Here is an 18,071-nt window from a genome sequence, read left to right on the forward strand (position 1 = left end):
CAAGTAATATAAATAGCTGGTTAATAATTAAGACGTTGTTCCGACGAAAATCTCTGAAGTTTCTGACGAAAACGTCCGGTATATATATATTCTTCGTCCCGTGGCAATTAACGAAACTTCGTTTCGTTTCCCGACGTCTGTGATATTTTCCACGCTCTCTTCGTTCCATCTTCAAAGTGCTAGTGCTTGATTTTGCTGTGTTCGAGCGAATAAAGGACGAATTAATGTACCTATATTTGTAAAACTTTCCAAACATATTTGATCTCAAATTGATCGAATTATTGACCAATAAATACAATATACAATATGTATATATAGTATAAGTATATAATCTTGCTTCCATTACATTAGTAACATAAATTCTTATAATTTCCAAATGCGATATCGTTATTTATATTAACTCGAATAAAATATTAAATTGGTATAAATATCACAAGATTAATATATGATATATGTTAATGCATATTGTATGATATTTTTAATTAAGTACTTACGATTACACTTAATGATTCTGAACAAATATCATACAATAACAGCATCAAAAATACATTTACAATTAATATATATAAATATATATGTATATGTATATATATTAAGATTCATAAATTTGAAAATTTTTTTTATATAGTTATATCACACTTTTAACACATTATTAAAGATTGACTTTTTGAACACTTTATGCATATTAATATGATAGAATTATAAGTTAAATCATTATTTTCTTTTTTTTAATTGAAGGATAAAATATATCAAGGAAGCAGAAATAGAAAATATAAATTTATCAAAAATTTAAATAAAATATATGTTAAGGAAGCAGGAATAGAAAGTATATCGAAGAGATTCGTTTAAAATCAAAAAAAGAATATATGATACGTATCGATGACAAAGGCAGGGATAAGATCTTATGACAAGGAAGAGACATGGAAGACAATAGGATTGTACATTATAGGAAGCAATAGCTTGGAATATTGATATTCACAACTGGAGATATTCCTGATAAATTTCAGAAAATATTCTAAAATGCCTTTAGTCACAACCTTTTTACCCAGAATCGAAAGCCTTGTAATGAAGTTAAGTGTCGATCTGTTAGCCTATGAGAATTAAGGAAATATTCTTTCCCCTGAAACCTCCGATTGCAATAACAGTCAATCTAATTGACTGCCTATGCAAAATCACATTGTCAGCAATAACAAGAGCTATTAGGAGGTGGAGTCTCACGCTCATGACACTTCAAAATTTTTTGATGCGGCAGCAATGATTTATCTACTGTAACTTCCATTCTGCGCATAACACGATCTAACAGAATTTCTACTGCGCGTTCAACATTTTGTCCTGTAGCAGCGCTAGTTTCCAAATATACCAAGCTGAAAATCAACGGTTCAATTACATTCCCTCAAAAAAGTAACTATAAGATTTACGTACACTTATTTCTTCTTTACATGTTTATATGTAGAAAAATTCAATATATCATAAATAAAAAATAAGACCTTCGAGATAAAATAATTTTATAAAGCTTACAGTTATTAAAAGAACTTGTAAACTCACCCATGTTTCTCTGCTAGATCACGTGCTTTATACTCGCTAATAACTCGCTTATCCTCAAGATCACATTTATTACCGCAGAGAATTATATCTGGATTTTCACAATATGCATGCATCTGTATGTATATGTGAAAAATAAAGAATCAGTATAAAAGAAAAAAAAGTTATTGTAACCCTATATCACGAACACTTAATAAAGTCATAAAGTAACTCGTATATCTTTTAAATGAAATCGAACGACAATTTGAGTTTTTTCCTAGCTCATACGTAAACCTAATTGTACCAATTGAAAATGTTATTTCAAGCGCATCTACTACATGCTCTAATCCAACTCCATCACCATGCTCGATACGACCAAACAGACAATGTTAGTTAAATTCCAACAGGCTTATCGCATACTCAAAGAATCGTCCGAAAATATTGTGCAACATACTAATCATATGTTAAAATGAATTTCCAATAATCTACTAAATGACAAGTACCCTAAGCTGTTCCAGCCAATTTCTAACTTCGAGAAAGGACAGCTCGTTGGTCAGATCAAAAATTAATAAGAAACCCATGGAATCCCGGTAAAATGCTGTAGTTAAACTTCGAAACCTGAATGTTAATGATATTAATTTAAATTAACAATATTAATTTTCTTTTCTAATTATGTGTTATAAATCTTACAAGAACATCATGCACAATACTAAGAGATATTATTATATTATGCAAACATTGATGTTATATTAATTATACCATTATTATTTAGTAGTATTGAATTTACCATCATGCAATTTTTCAAATATATAAATTAGAATCGAGATTAGAAAAAATCATAAAAATTATTGTACCTAATATGAACGTTAATAATGTACCAAAATATACCTCTCTTGGCCCGCTGTATCCCAAAGCTGCAAATGTATTCTTTGGGTACTTCCATCTGGCATTTGATATGTCTATAATCAATATAAAATAATTATTAATAATAGAACTTATATATAAGAGAGACTCTACGTCAAATAAAACCAAACGCATACTTACTACTCTCTTTTCTTTAAAATCAATCCCAACGGTGGAGACAAAGCGAGAATGGAAAGTGCCATCGGTGTACTGATACAAGAAACTGGTTTTCCCAACTCCAGAATTTCCAAGGGCCAAAAATTTAATTAAGTAATCGTAATCCATTCTTATTATCTTCTTTTTTTATACGCTTCTTCTGAATAATCAATTTATATAAGTAAAAAATGTATCGATAAAATACATTCACTCAAAATACTTCTTGTCACTCCGTACAAAAAATATTTGACATAAAATTAATCTTACAAATTTATGGCAAACTCACAACTACACACAAATATGAATATGTGCGAAATTAGACATAAAAATAAAAATTTATTCATAATCCATTTTTATATATGCATATAGGTATATTTTTTTTTGCATAGGTGTTTCTTCTTAACAAGCAATTAATGTGTCATAAAGGTAAAATAACCCCATAAACAAATCGTTTATGTGCATTCGTACAAATAAGATTCTCGTCACTTCTCGGCAGGAAATATATTAAATGTTAAATAAATCTTTTAAATTTAGAACTGACGCACACATATATACAAATACGAACATGTGCGAAATTAGACTTTGCCACCTGTTGCCCACGTACGCGATTTTCAAAAGATTCGCGCGTAACAAATTCGGAATGTTACTTACATTAGAATATTATTTATCTTAAAAATAAGAAGAACTTACGTTTTCTATCCATAAATTTGTAAAATACCTTACAATATAACTTTTTCACACATTGTAACAAACTATAATTATTCACTGTTACATCGAGAATAGACGACATATGCACACGCGAAAAAATGGCGCCGATTGACTCAGTGCTACCAAAGTCAACGGAGTAATTTCAAACTACTTTTAAAAATAATTCTACTTTCTATAAATTATTTTCAATACAAATTTCACAATCATATTTTAATTAGAAATATAACCAATAGGATTAATCTTTATAAAATTATAACTTTTTTTCATTAATAGTTTGTATATTGATGTTAATAATATTAATGATCGATCTTCCATAGGCGGTATATAAATAAAAACGAAATGAGGACATTGTCCGAGTTATATACAACTGCAAACTATCGATATACATTAACCTACATATTCACGTAACTTGAAATTTTCTATTTAACATTAAATTGATATATTATTACTGTTGGTAGTAATGTATCACAGCAGATGCGATAGGTTTACTTTATCTCTAATTAAAATCAATTACAAAATTATATCTATCTAATCTAATATGTACGATGTTCAAGTTGACGTCGAATATTGGTAAATATTAATATTAATGTTTTTTACAAAGTTCTGTTATAAATTATAATCAATGTTATTGTAGTGAGAAAATACATTTCTAACCTCTTCATCAAATACTTAAGTTTATAGATCATAAATGATTTTAAAATAGCAATCAGGATAATTTGTATTCAAGTTTGTAATATTTTCACAGTGAAAACAGTAACTGTAAACAGCAATTTTTGGATATGCTAAATGTAATAGAGAAGAATGTACCTAGGGCCAAAGTGTCTGGAACCAAAGGAAAAGAAGGTAAGATAGCTTCTATATAAAATTTCATATATTATAAATAGATAAACATATGTATTATTCTTTTGCAGAATCTTTTGAAATCAAGATTAATGATCAATTAGTTTATTCAAGACTTCAGACACTAGCATTCCCCGATTACGAAGCGGTATGTGAAACAATCAAAGACGTATCCAATGGTGAACCTGTAAAAAAAGTTAGCAAACAACAACCTATAGAGTGTGTAATATCATGATTTGTGTTTAAATATGTCAGGTAGAGTAAAATATTTATATGAATATAAATTTAATTACACTTACTACATATCTGTAGTATAGTAATTTTTATATGTATATATCTTAAAATATATACTTTGCCATATAAAATGATCAATCAAAGTATACTACATCTCCAATATTTAATATTCCTTCTTTTATCGATGGTCTAGTAAGATATATGCCAAATCTTAATTTTCCATGAAATTCCTCCGCTAATGTACGCAATGGTTCTACTGTTTTAACGCCTGTTGTTTGATCAATGCATATCATTTGACATCGATTGCAAGGCCCATTTACCTAATACGCATAATGTTTACAAAATTAATTCTATGTTCTGTTTAAGAGTAATATTTCTAATTTGTATTAATTAACAACCTGGAATTTGATGTTGCCTATTCGTATTACTTTCCATTGAAGTTCTTCAAAAGCTTTGCAGCCGCTTAAAATGATGTTTCCTCTAAATCTATGCACTACTGTATTTTTGTTAAAATCTTGCGTATCAGTAATTTTACTGCATAGCCATAATATGCTTTCTTCGTTCAATAAGAGATATTGAGCTTGGCTGGTAAAAGATAGTTTTGGATTATTTAATTCTGGAAAAGAAAATACATAATTAGAAATGCATAATGAAATGTATATAAATGAAATATTCCTTTAATGTACCTTGTTTTGGTTTGTCTTTAGTTTCATGATCAGCTTGCTTAACAAGTTTTAAATTTGGACGACCAATAACCAAACTCAACCACTCAGACACATCTCCCCCGCAATCAATGCCTTTAACTTTTTGTCCGCAAACTCTACTTTGGCATATCGCACCATTTATATAATTTTCAGAATACTCCAAAGGTACTTCTATTGATGGCATTCCTAAAAGATTCATTATAAAATTAGAACAGTAAATAATTATAATTATTAAAAAAATTATTTTTAAAAATAGTATTTACCTGGGTATGTTAATTTTATGACTTTAGTTTCTTTACATATAAATGGTTTAATTAAACATAGATTAGTTTGTTGCTTTTGAGTCAAACAAACTCCATTTGATGTCATTATCATCCACTCTCTATCATATTCTAAACCTTTTTCATTCAAAGTCCAAGAAGTAGTTATTTCAAATGCGCCACATGACTTTATGGGATAAATAAATAATTTTTTGATAATAATATTACTTTTTGAATTATTAGTGTTTTGAAAATATTTTGCACCATATAAAAATGGCGAGTACCATGCCTTACTCTCAAACTCTTTTGTATTATCTTTATCATTTATAACATATATCTTATTTTCAGCCTCAGTATGATGCGATTTACGAACTTCTGGTACACATATGTTCCTTTCTGGTTTGCTAACAAAACATTTAGTGATCATTTGTAACAAAGTCTCAATATCTTCGATCATAGACATATATCCGATTGAAATTCGCACAGCACCAGTTGGTCTACCATTTATTAAATCTGCAGTACCACCACACACATAGCCTGCGTCATAATTTTTTAAAACGTCTTCATTTTTAAGGGACAGATGTCTTTGACATGCACCGGGATTGCAGAAACAACCAGTTCGAAGATGTATTTTAAAAAGAGCAGCCATATGTGCAACTTCCATATATCCAACATATTCTCCATTTGATCTTAGTATATTAAATGTAACGATACCTCCTTGTAAGTTGGGATCTTCATAGTTATTATCTGAATAAATTTTGACAACAGGTGCACCATTATCATGACGTAATCTTAATAGAGTATGATGTAAATATCTTGCAAGTACAAATACATGACTCGATATTTGCTTCATAGTAATTTTTGAAAGTATATCCAATCCATACTGTAATGATATTATAGATAAAAATGGTACAGTTCCATCTTCAAACCTACAAGTATTGTAAATTAATTATTTTAATATTATAAAAATATATTATCTTTAAGTTACCTTTGATATAAATTTAGACGCTTTACATGAAATAATTCAGAACTAAGAGTAACTTCTACAGTGCCTCCTCCGTAATAGATTTTTTCAAGAACGTGCGCACTAGAATTCTTTACTAGTAAGGCACCAATACCGGTTGGATATCCAAACATCTTGTAAAAAGATATACATACAAAATCTGGTTTAAATACAGATAAATTTAAATCATTTGTTGGTACAAATCCTGCCGCATCTAGGAGAACGTACCACTTTGTATTTAATTGACCAGTTACACTAGAAAGCACATTATTGTGTGCATTTTTAATCCACTTAAGTGGATATTTTGCACCAGAAAAATTGCATTGGGCAGGATAAACAAAAAGAGAATTATTGTCGCTTGCTACATTGTCATTGGAAAAATTTACTGGTTGTTCTAATACTTGAAATGCATGTTTATGACTAAGACAAGTTACTTTAATTCCTTTTTGGGAGAAAACTTCTCGCATTCCAAGTACTGAAGTATGATTATCTTGTGTATAAACAAAATCTCCTGTAGATTGAACTTCATTATTTTTATTATTACTGAATCGAAATGTTTCAGCGACCACTTTTAATGATTGTGTCGCACCTGATGTAAATATGATACTGTATTCCTCCGATGATGTATGGAAATGACTCAATATCCTAAAAAATTATAATATAGAAAAGATTAAGCTACCAAGTAGTTAAATTTATTACAAAAATAATATATTTAAAATATAATTAAATTTACCTATGTCTTATTTGCTCAATATTATCATGAGTAATACCGCCAACAATGCCAATGGAATGTGGATTGCCATAGAGAGAGTTACATAAGTCATCACTTACACTTTTTATTTGTAAATCAGAATAAAGTGTAGCACCAGCATGATCCAAATAACACTGTCCTATGTGTGTGTGTGTGTGTGTGGAATAAAAATAAAAATAATATAAAACAATAATGCTATAAAAGATTATACATACACTTGTAATCAGTCTAGTATTTTTTAAATATGATAATATGTTCCAATGATCCCATATGTAATGTTTATTTACCTTGAAGCCTTGAAAATTCATTTCGAATATTTGCAGCAATTCTTTTATCGTAAACAGGCTTATATTGCAAAGTTTTTTCTGATTCTTTCTCCATTTTTAAATCTCTTGAAAGTGCCTCTTGACGTTCTCACGATGTTATGATTACTCTTAAGTACACGTAACTACAAAAACGGGAAACGATTATTCAACACGATTGCAACCATTGGTTACTATCTTAAGTACTTGCAGAGTAGATTTTAATGAAAATAATAAAATACATACATTCAACGAATTACATATGATTAAATATCAATAATATTTTCAAGTTTCTGAGAATAAATAAATTCGTTTTGACGTATTCTGATATCTCTTGCACAATCATCATAATAATGACAACATGAACAAACACTTAACATACAAAAATACGTGCATATACATGTGTGTGTGTGTGTTTGTTCAATTGCAGCATCATTAAACCAACTTATAAATTATGCCATATGTTGCAATATAATTTTTCTTTCCAATTTTATTCAACCGTATTAATATATACAGTGAACTATTACTTTCACTATAGAGTAATATTTTGATGTAACATAGAATCATATCTATACTTAGTTAAATATTTATATTATTTAATTTTTTACATAATATGTTTATTAAGCAATTGAAATAATTATTAAAACAATTTAGTTATTATATATATTTAGAGACCTTCCTTTCGTGTGACGAGGTGGCCGAGTGGTTAAGGCGTTGGACTGCTAATCCAATGTGCTCTGCACGCGTGGGTTCGAATCCCATCCTCGTCGGATAAATTTTTTTTCGTTCACAATTTTTTTTTCAACTTATAGTGTACATACTATATATAGGATAATTATTTTCTATATGTATATAATTTACACTTACAGCCTTGTGGATCATTTATAATTGTCAGTAGATAGCAAGGAATCTATAAAGAGGAATTACGAAATTATCTATATTTCATATGAAGTCATGTGAATATCGCTTTTTATTTACAAAAAAAATAACAAGATGGCGGAGAGTGAAAAACAAGTTGCCGACAAAGAAGATATTTCTAAATCTGAATACAGTACGAACGATAATATTTTCGATCCTAGCAACAAACAAATTAACTATGTAAATTACACGCATCCTATAGTGAGTAAAAAAAAGAGTTACATAGATTTGACAAATTATAAACGAAATTATCGAGATATGGAAGCTCGTGCTAATGCCCAACTAAGTAAACGTCAGTTTATGCAAAAATCGAAGGGCTTCACAAATATAGAGGACGGTTCAGGGAAAAGAGAAAATGGTAAAAATGTTTCGTCAACGTTTACGGACGAAACTGATGCTGAAAAATATACGAAAGAATCTAAGAAAGCGATCGGAGAAATAACGGAGATACATGAGAGCGATAAAATTGACAGGTCGAATGCAACGCATAAGGACGGAGACGTTTCGATGGAAAATATCCCTGTTGGAGATGACATGGAAAATGTTTCGGGTATGAAACACGATATATGTGTGTGTACATATATATATATATATAAGCATAACGTAATAAAGAAATAAAAAATTATGCATATGTGTAATTAAAAATAAATAATATAAATAGATTACTCTTTTTTTGTAAAATTAAATTCAAATATTTGTAAGTGGATTGGTTGAAATTTATCGAGACTAATATTGAAACAATTTTGTATTTTTCGATGCTCAAAACTATTCAATCTATTCACATATACATTAGTCTAATTGTAAATAGAATAAAAATTAAAAAACAACCAAAACTTATAGAACAGACCAGCATACTGCCAGAGGAAGCGTACATCCGACATATGGAACGTATCATCGCATCAAATACTCTTCCTTCACGAAAGATGGAAATTCTTGAAAATTTATACGCTAGTTACAACTCCGATAAGAAGAAAACGTCTACGATAGAGAAAATTCATATTGAAACTGACGTTCGTACTTTGGAACCTAGTGAAAGTAAAACTGTTACTCGGGAACAAATGGAACAAGTATCGACAAGCGAAAAAGAGAAAGCTATTCTTATTTCCAGTTCCAAGGACATTGATAATATTCACCAATCGGAAATGCAGGACATAACTGAGAAGCTTATTTTAACTGAGTCACCAATTTCTATTGTTGAGAATGACAATAGAAAATTGGAATCGTTGGAAAGTGATTCGTTAGCGAAAAAAGGTGAAATTCTAACGAGCACGCCGAACAAGAGTGTCGACAAAATCAATGCTATCTCTAATCTCGATAATACAAAGAACGATTCATATGGCCAAACTTTTATAACGATAGAAAATCCTTTTTCTGATTTTACGCTTCAAACGGTCAAACTTAAAGCGAACGTAAGAAATAGTTTAATCGAGGAACGAAATAACTTCACCGATATTAGCGAAAATTCGCCGAGTAATTTAATATCGTACGACAGCGAAAACGTAAAAATGTTGGAAGAATCTAAAATCATAGATTTTTCTGAACAAAATGATACTACGACCGACAGTAAAGAATTAGTTACGATAAATCTTTTACAATGCAATTGTACTGATTTAAGAAAGGATTCAACGAATAATGAAAATGGTAATAACAACAACAACAACAACAATAACAATGATAATGTATCGATAATTGAACGAATCCGTAGATATTTTTTATCTTTATTGATAGATTACTTGCTATCTTCGCAAATACCGAACATTGAAAATAAAATATCTCTTTATGATTGATACGTCAATTCGATTTACATGATTAACGTTTTATCAGAATTTGAGGATTGAAAAAAAAAATGATTTCACGAATTTCTGTTTTATCAAATTTCTAATCACAAGTCCAAAATGAAAGAGAAAGGCCCCGGGGGGATTCGAACCCCCGATCTCCTGTTTACTAGACAGGCGCTTTAACCAACTAAGCCACGGCGCCTTCGATGGACGCTAGTTCAGAACTATTCGATTTAATTTTTGTTATATTTATAATAAACTTATTGATTTTATTTCTGACGTAGAAAATTATTAAATGTATTGGATGTGTATACGTGAACGATATTTATACTTACCAACTGTATTTGATCAGATAATTTAAAATCTTTCGACAAAAGTAGCTTCACTTTCTTGATGAACAAATTTCTGTAAAGATAGATGAACAAAGTCTTATTGAACAATACTATTTTTTTTTCTCTTATAATTTATATTTTTTTTAACTTTGGATATTAGTCATTGAATGTATTTTAGATAACTAACAATAAGTTTTTGTTTGGATTCCTATTTACATTTCTAATCTAGTTTTCTGTATACGTACACCACTATATCACTATGATACATAAATATCTATACTTATTGTTAAAATATCATGCTCAACAAATTCTTTATCGTATAATATTTACGTAGTAATACTTGGATTATTTTTGTAATCAGTAGGTATATTTTTGGATTAATTTTACGCTTATCTTTTTGATCAGTTGGTGTATTACTTTCATATTGAAGTAGACTGTTATGCTGTGCGGTATTTATTTGTTATCAGTTTCCTTATTGTTGCGGAATAATAATGAATCGTCATTTTTAACGAGTCCAACGAAATTTAGATAAGTAAAAGATTACGGTGGCGTGTAGCCAGTTATTTTGAATTTCTTTTTAGAAATATTCCTTTCTTTTTCATAGATCGAGGTCTAGATAATATTATTTAAGATAATATTATGCACTACTATTCTCAAGTTTTTTTCATTAATTTTAGTATAAATAGGTTTATTCTAATTACGCCCGTTTCTTTGTAGATTTTTATTATTACTAACACATTTCGTGTAATTAGATTTCAGAAACACGCTTGCAGTATTTTCTTTCGAAGGCGAGAATGTTTCTCATTTTACTCGGTCGACTTTAAGCTTACAAATTAATTTCTATTATAGTTGGCTTTGATGCATAATTCATAAATCAAAAATTCTTTATTCTTTCTCACTGGTCATGCAATGGTCCATGTTTCTTTATTTCTCACATTTATTGTTAGTTTTTTTTTTATAAATAAGACTATCATACTTGCATTTGATATTTCCCTTTATGCAATATGAATAAAGGTAAGGATATACAGAACATTGAAAAGGGAAATTCTGCAAACTAGTTCTCCCAACTTCTCACACCATGTACCATAAATTCCATACACCTGAATGTATTTGCAATTTGTAACACTGCACTTCTCGTAATATCTCAATCTTATCATCGTCGCTAATTAGTTGCGTATTGAATTGATTCATTTTGTGAGATATTAATAGTAGTTTATTATAATGATTATAAAAAAGATGTATGTAGATATAATAAATAACAAGATGGTGTGTATAAGTTAGTAATGAAAATTTATATTGTAGAGATTGAAAAGAGTTATGTATCGGTTTTGGTTTCTAAAACAGTTGTAAAAATCGAAAAAGAATTGAAAAAAGTGATATAACTTTTATGTACGCAACCGATTTTTCCCATATCACTTTCAATTTCAATTTTTTAGGACCGGACATATTGTATCGATTCCATATCAGTTACGGCTTTGGTTTGATACAAAAATAACAGATCTAAAAGATCGACTAGAAATTGGAAATAAAAACCGACATCTATATTAGTTGAAATATTTTTTCGATATTGTTTCATTTTACATTTTTTTTCTGATAAGGAAAAAGAATATAAATTTTCGAAAAGAAATAAAAATAAAAATGTAGAATGTAGTATAAATAGAAAATAATTTAAAACAGTATTGTTTTACATAGAGATAAAGCGTAAATATAAAGAAAATAATAATATAGAAGTATTATAAATTTAAATTAATTCGAAACATATTCAAACATTTCAATCACAATTATGTAGATAGTTTAATTTATCTGTAATCGACAAATGTGTTTAATTGAAATAGATGAAATAATAAATTTAGAAAAAAAAAATCAACATTTCGCAGTCGGTAGGACTCGAACCTACGCTCCCAGAGGGAATCTGATTTCTAGTCAGACGCCTTAACCACTCGGCCACGACTGCTTCTTGCAAATATTTGCAAGTTAGTAATAATATTAATACACATACATACACATACAAATGAATTCATGTATATACAGCAATAATTACTACTTTAATTATTTTTTACCAAAAAAGAAATTCATACACGTTTGTATTTCTAGTCTTTTAAGATCCGGAATATTAGCAACAATTGTTCTTAAGTTAAGTTTTATAATATTTTAAGTATTATTTAAATGCCGGTATTACGTGGCATAGGCGTACAGCATGATATAAAAGAAAAAAAAAGAAAACGCATCGATGGCATTCAATTTTCTATTAACTATTAAATTATAAAATAAAGAAATATGAAAGCAAAAAAAATATTCCACGTTGACCCCGACGTGATTTGAACACGCAACCTTCTGATCTGGAGTCAGACGCGCTACCGTTGCGCCACGGAGTCTTCGATGAGAAACGTGTCTAAAGTAAGATACTTAAGATTCTATTATGATAAATCAATTTATTTATTTAATTTCACACGTATTATATTTGATTAGATAACCTTACAATTTTATATTATCGATCTTAAAATCATAGAAAAATAATCTATTTATATATTTAATTAAATCGGAGAATTCATCAACGTATCGATTAAAAATATTTAAAAAATAATATAACTTACGATTGTGTAGATAATATAGAATTATAAAATGACTATTTTCAAACAAGTAATAGAAAGTTTCTCCTTACTCGAAAGTTACACGTATACTGATACGTTATCTAGTTTCTACTTATTGACGTATTTTCTAACTTATGTATATATGCATATATATATATAAATATAGATAGTGAAATATAATCCTTATCGGTCGTCAGTTTTTTTCATATGATTCTCATAAAGTTGTAGCTGATTTTGTTTTATACGCATAAACATATTTGTCACTTTTCACATGACAGACGATCGCAATGCCAAAGTATCGTTGCCATGTGAAAGGTGATTAACGTCCGATAAAAAAGGGATAATACACATAGAATACTAAAAGAAAGGATAGGTTAGAACGTTATACCGTGGCATGTGCTTGGTAACAAGCATGCGATGCGTGCTCACATCCCGCATGCGAGCATCCAAATACGCGGCACGCATGAAAGTAAAGGAGATCCTGCCTCTCCCTACATTCAACGAAGTTTCGCGCGGGTTGTCTCATCGAGCCCCTCCTAATGCCAGGCTAACATCATACTAACGTTAGTCCGACCTCGACACGCTCTCTCTTATTACGAGATATTCCGTCATGCCTTGACTTTCGCCCGTGAGGAATTTTTTCAACAGGAACGCATACAGGGACCTGCAATTCCGCGGCGTACAGAGAAGCAAGCGTTCTCGCGTGTCTCACGAGTCGAGTATACGCATACTTCAAAAGATAGGTATACACATACTTATCATTCACGTACATGTACACATTGCGACATTCAGCTTGGAGAATATGAAAGCATTACGTGGTTCTCCCCACCGGGAATGTTCGTTAATTTTAGGGGAAAGCGTAATAACGCTCGATACGTTGGCGAAATGTGTATATATATATATATATACATATATATATATTATATATCTTTCTTTTACACGAGTACTTATCGAGCTCCGTTCGAAGTATATACATGAATGAGTTGTATGCGAGAGCATTGACGTGACTCGAGTACGGTTTTAACTCTAAATGTGTGAGTATGCTTACAAGAGAAAGAGAGAAGGGAAGAGAGAAAGAGAGATACACGAAGTTTATTAACGTCAGTTTTGGGGAAAACGGTGTCACTGTCCCATGATCGGCTGTCTTACAGAATACTAAGCCTTCCAGAGAGTTTAGTGAAAGTCTCTTAGCACTGATCACAGGCCAAGACGCTCGCATAATCCTTCACGAGTATACCTGGACCACCAATCTGCCGAATTTCTCGCTGTTTCGAAGTCAATGAACCAATAAGCCCGAGGAAAGAGATCATTGTGGACCAATAAAGTGGCGATACGTCACAGAGGTGCTTAGGGCCCGCGCGGCTCTTCCTCAAAATTATGTCTTTCCGATCCACGGCTAGCATGAACGATACGAAGCATAAACCGTGCTCGACCGTGAGCTTGCACAATTTACTAACTCGGTTTCATGCTTTCCTCGTGAGTTGTCGGTTAAATTGTTGATTATGTCCATTCTACCCGCTAAATGTAGATTACGAAGGACTGTGAAAATGATCGGAGGACAGATAATATCGACCGCCATGTTTATAAAGGCGAAACGATACGAGAAACGCGACAAACTTTTTAATAATATAAGTCATGATCGTTCTTATATACCTATGCGGCTACATCCATGCATTTAAGGTTTCTTTCTTCTTCTACGAATAAACTTACCTGCATTTTTTTATTACATTTATTTGTGCGAATGAATAAATGACGAGCGTTGAAAATTCTTCTTAGGCGAAAGCCACGTGTTCTGATTTGTTTTTGTCGTGTAAGTACGATTGGTCATCCCCACCATGTCCATTGGTTCAATGGAATAGCCTCGAAGGCACGATGATGACTGTTACATAATCAGGAATAGACGGACGTTCGATGATTAACAATCAGAATCATTTAGACTCAATCAGTCGGTACAGAGAAGTAGGAAAACATAAGAGCAATCGAAGTCAAGACGTAGTCGAGTCAGATAAGAAGGAATATGATAATTAATTGATAAACGAGAGAGAAACGTTGGAATAATTTTCTATATGATTCACGTACGAAGTTCAATCGGAAAATAACAGTCGATTTTCTCATTGCATATAATAATAACAATGCAACATATAAATACAATCGTATCATTGTTATTCTTTTTCTTTTAAATACATTTTTCTTTTCTTTTCTTTTCTTTTCTTTTCTTTCAAACTTAAATAAATATATTCTCTTACGAAAATATGCGATTAATCATGTTCGAAATAAATTTTCTTCTTATGTATCATCGAATAAACATTTCTCTCGAAATGAATTTTAGAAATTACCATAGGACAGATGGCAATAGAAGCCCATAAGATGATGGACCTCTTGGAAGGTCGTACTAGCCTAGTGCCAGGAGGGGCTAAATGAGACAACCCGCGCGAATGCCGCTCAACCGTACGAGAGAGAAGAAATTTCTCCGGTCCATGATATCCTAATCTCTTACCGTTCTTATGCGGGATGTGAGCTCGATCCACACTACGTGTCACAGAAAGAAAGGTACAGCGGACTGATATCAAGGAAGAAATGTCTTCTAACAAACTACGTTTATTGTCATATACTATCATTATTGTGAAAAACTAAAATATTATACGTTATCTCTCTCTACAATTTGAGAATTTATATTATTTTTACTTTAACAAATGAATACAAATTAAATAGCGCAACATTATTAGATTAGATAATTGTCAACTTACAATCTTTTGCATTGCTATATTTTTATTGTTTTGCTACTGATTTAGTTAACATTTTTTAGAAATACAACTTTCTGAATTTTTTTACTATCTTATATAATCTATCGTACGTATGAATCAAAAAAATAGACTCGAAAGTCATTAAATTATTAAATAATAATAACGCTGTCTATATAAATATTGTTAAAATTGGCAAAAAAATATATCGTTTGACCCCGACGTGATTTGAACACGCAACCTTCTGATCTGGAGTCAGACGCGCTACCGTTGCGCCACGGAGTCTAGTTATTGGGAAATCAAAGATAAGTAATCTTATCTTCAAACCTTATAATTACCTACATCTCAAATTATTAATTCCACGTTAAATAATTTTAATATGATCAAATTTTTAAACAGTTTATTATAAATCTTTATAATTCTTTGAAGGCCTTAATCGAAACCTTTCAGATACGATTTAAAAAATAATGATTGATTTCATACAAAAATATGAAAATATTATTTTAATTCGTACGAAAATTATGGAGAGAGAACAAACGTATGTAGTTAAGCGTGGATTGAAAGTGAGTAAATACCACGCACGCGTTTTATTCTACTACCAAAATTGAACTCGAAACACGAACGGGATCGATATCATGAATACCAATGGGGCGTGGTCCGTGGTGGCATCTTTCGAATGAAACTTGTATCAGGATAGCAAAGTGTATTGGAGTCATCTTCCAGTATATTTTTTTACTTTTATTACACCTACCTTTATTACGATTTCTCTCTCTTATTGTCATTCTTTAGGTAGCTAGAAGAAAATCGTCTCTACCAAATGGAATGGTTCGGAATGGCGAGCCCCCGACAACAACAATCTCAACAGGATCCCATCGAACTGCAAGAGCATGAGAGAGAGAATATACATGACCTTTCTTTAAAGCACTTAACCTTCAAAAAAAAGAAGAATATTTTACCTCGAAGAATCTCGAAATATTGCTGGCCATTTGGTCGAACATTAACAACAAGATCGCGTTATAATATCTAATTAACTCGGTCAGTATAAATATATATGAATGACTAGTAAAAACGTTGAAAAAGATATATAGTAACGTTGAAACGATAGTATTCTATAGATACTAATTCACTCGAGTAATGTATATACGACTGTGTCGCGAGCGGAGCCGCCATATTTACGGCCATAGTATCCGAGATCGTCGCTAGACATCGCACAGGCGGTTCAGTCAGTGCGTGAGGGATAGCCATATTTACGGCGTTAATATCCGAGATTGCCGCTAGATGTCACGCCAAATAGTCGCCGGGTTCACGCGCAGCTGCCATTTTTACGGCATTAGTATTCGAGGTCGTCGCAAGACGTCGCGTAAGCGGTTCGCCAGTACGTGGCGGGAGATTGGCTCCGTTCGAGTATGTGGTCCTGTTAGGTGTGAACCACGGCGCCGCGTGCCGACGCAAGCCATTGGACCTTCAAAAAAGTCGTACCCGAGCATGCACTAGTGATCGCGCAAATCTCTTCAATGTTAGCCGTACGAGTAATGTCATCTTTCCTGCGTACGCATCTCTCCATCGTCCTTTCTAGAGGATAGAAAAAAAAAAATACTGGCAGCGGTGGGATTCGAACCCACGCCTCCGAAGAGACTGGTGCCTTAAACCAGCGCCTTAGACCGCTCGGCCACGCTACCGCGAGAGCGCAATCTTTAAAGTGGTATAAAAGGCAAACCAAGCCTCAAGTCTAATTAGGATATTAACATTAAGTAAATATTTTATTAAACTTAAGATAAAAATTTCTTATGTTGATTGGTTTTTAAAATTTTGTCTATTGGATATTAAAAAACATATAAAAATACCACAATGACATTCAAATTCCCATTCCAATAGCAGAAAATAATAAGATACATATCTATAGATAAAAATTATGATTAGATTTATATTTTTTATAACAAATCATAGCCTATATTTTATCTGTTCAAGTTTTTCTCAGATGATTTTTACTGTCAAATGTTAAAACCACTTGTAATTTTCATTCCATGTGTTTTTTCTCTTGCTAAATATTTCCTGAAATAAGTAACAGCTGAATTCTGTAATTTTATGAAATCATAAGTATGTGAATGTATATCTCCAGTTACCGCAAGGCAAACAACACGTGGTGTTCGCGAAATCATCGTGTAATGAAATGCGATGAAAATGAAAAGCTCGTGAGTTAGTAAAGTATATCTATACATATTTATATATACACACACACACGAACATATACGTAGTACGTCGGTGATGAGTAAGTGATCCATATATAGAAACGCTACCCACGTGCACTAATACGAACTTACACTTGTCA

At 31.2% G+C, this 18,071-nt stretch overlaps 3 protein-coding genes and 6 non-coding genes across 16 annotated transcripts; 2 read left to right on the forward strand and 7 right to left on the reverse strand.

Annotated features, from left to right (window-relative positions):
- Nucleotides 1-766: 766 nt before the first annotated feature.
- Nucleotides 767-3,501, reverse strand: LOC122520972 (ras-related protein Rab-27A). Of its 2 annotated transcripts, none has more exons than XM_043641315.1 (6): nucleotides 3,271-3,501; nucleotides 2,566-2,660; nucleotides 2,410-2,480; nucleotides 2,025-2,139; nucleotides 1,546-1,658; nucleotides 767-1,364 (listed from the first exon to the last, which is right to left on the reverse strand). In XM_043641315.1, exons 1-6 carry the CDS (start codon nucleotides 3,368-3,370, stop codon nucleotides 1,181-1,183), a joined length of 678 nt encoding a protein of 225 aa, XP_043497250.1. In that variant the 5' UTR covers nucleotides 3,371-3,501; the 3' UTR covers nucleotides 767-1,180. The 2 variants fall into 2 exon arrangements, with proteins under 2 accessions (XP_043497250.1, XP_043497251.1); XM_043641316.1 differs by having other exon boundaries at nucleotides 2,566-2,740; nucleotides 3,271-3,359.
- Nucleotides 3,502-3,599: 98 nt separating this feature from the next.
- On the forward strand, nucleotides 3,600-5,986 carry LOC122520975 (migration and invasion enhancer 1). 3 transcript variants are annotated; one of them, XM_043641323.1, is made up of 4 exons: nucleotides 3,600-3,858; nucleotides 4,034-4,131; nucleotides 4,200-4,383; nucleotides 5,901-5,986. In XM_043641323.1, exons 1-3 carry the CDS (start codon nucleotides 3,827-3,829, stop codon nucleotides 4,361-4,363), a joined length of 294 nt encoding a protein of 97 aa, XP_043497258.1. In that variant the 5' UTR covers nucleotides 3,600-3,826; the 3' UTR covers nucleotides 4,364-4,383; nucleotides 5,901-5,986. The 3 variants fall into 3 exon arrangements, with proteins under 3 accessions (XP_043497258.1, XP_043497259.1, XP_043497257.1); XM_043641324.1 differs by lacking the exon at nucleotides 5,901-5,986 and adding an exon at nucleotides 5,675-5,736; XM_043641322.1 differs by lacking the exon at nucleotides 5,901-5,986 and having other exon boundaries at nucleotides 4,200-4,508.
- LOC122520974 (molybdenum cofactor sulfurase 3) lies at nucleotides 4,489-16,986 on the reverse strand. Of its 5 annotated transcripts, XM_043641318.1 has the most exons (11): nucleotides 16,699-16,986; nucleotides 16,494-16,619; nucleotides 10,414-10,483; nucleotides 8,250-8,292; nucleotides 7,368-7,528; nucleotides 7,063-7,219; nucleotides 6,315-6,974; nucleotides 5,330-6,255; nucleotides 5,049-5,252; nucleotides 4,761-4,978; nucleotides 4,489-4,682 (listed from the first exon to the last, which is right to left on the reverse strand). In XM_043641318.1, the coding sequence occupies exons 5-11, from the start codon at nucleotides 7,459-7,461 to the stop codon at nucleotides 4,497-4,499; spliced, it is 2,445 nt and encodes an 814-aa protein (XP_043497253.1). In that variant the 5' UTR covers nucleotides 7,462-7,528; nucleotides 8,250-8,292; nucleotides 10,414-10,483; nucleotides 16,494-16,619; nucleotides 16,699-16,986; the 3' UTR covers nucleotides 4,489-4,496. The 5 variants fall into 5 exon arrangements, with proteins under 5 accessions (XP_043497253.1, XP_043497252.1, XP_043497255.1 ...); XM_043641317.1 differs by lacking the exon at nucleotides 8,250-8,292; XM_043641320.1 differs by lacking the exons at nucleotides 10,414-10,483; nucleotides 16,494-16,619; nucleotides 16,699-16,986 and adding an exon at nucleotides 9,148-9,231.
- Trnas-gcu lies at nucleotides 8,071-8,152 on the forward strand. Its single transcript has one exon. It is a non-coding gene; the product is annotated as a tRNA-Ser (tRNA).
- Nucleotides 10,207-10,280, reverse strand: Trnat-agu. The gene has a single exon. It is a non-coding gene; the product is annotated as a tRNA-Thr (tRNA).
- Nucleotides 12,283-12,364, reverse strand: Trnas-aga. Its single transcript has one exon. It is a non-coding gene; the product is annotated as a tRNA-Ser (tRNA).
- Trnaw-cca lies at nucleotides 12,714-12,785 on the reverse strand. The gene has a single exon. It is a non-coding gene; the product is annotated as a tRNA-Trp (tRNA).
- Nucleotides 15,956-16,027, reverse strand: Trnaw-cca. The gene has a single exon. It is a non-coding gene; the product is annotated as a tRNA-Trp (tRNA).
- Nucleotides 16,987-17,339: 353 nt separating the features above from the next.
- On the reverse strand, nucleotides 17,340-17,421 carry Trnal-aag. Its single transcript has one exon. It is a non-coding gene; the product is annotated as a tRNA-Leu (tRNA).
- Nucleotides 17,422-18,071: the final 650 nt, after the last annotated feature.

The sequence above is a fragment of the Polistes fuscatus genome, unplaced genomic scaffold (genome assembly GCF_010416935.1).
Source record: "Polistes fuscatus isolate 324 unplaced genomic scaffold, CU_Pfus_HIC Scaffold4, whole genome shotgun sequence".
NCBI lineage: Eukaryota > Metazoa > Arthropoda > Insecta > Hymenoptera > Vespidae > Polistes > Polistes fuscatus.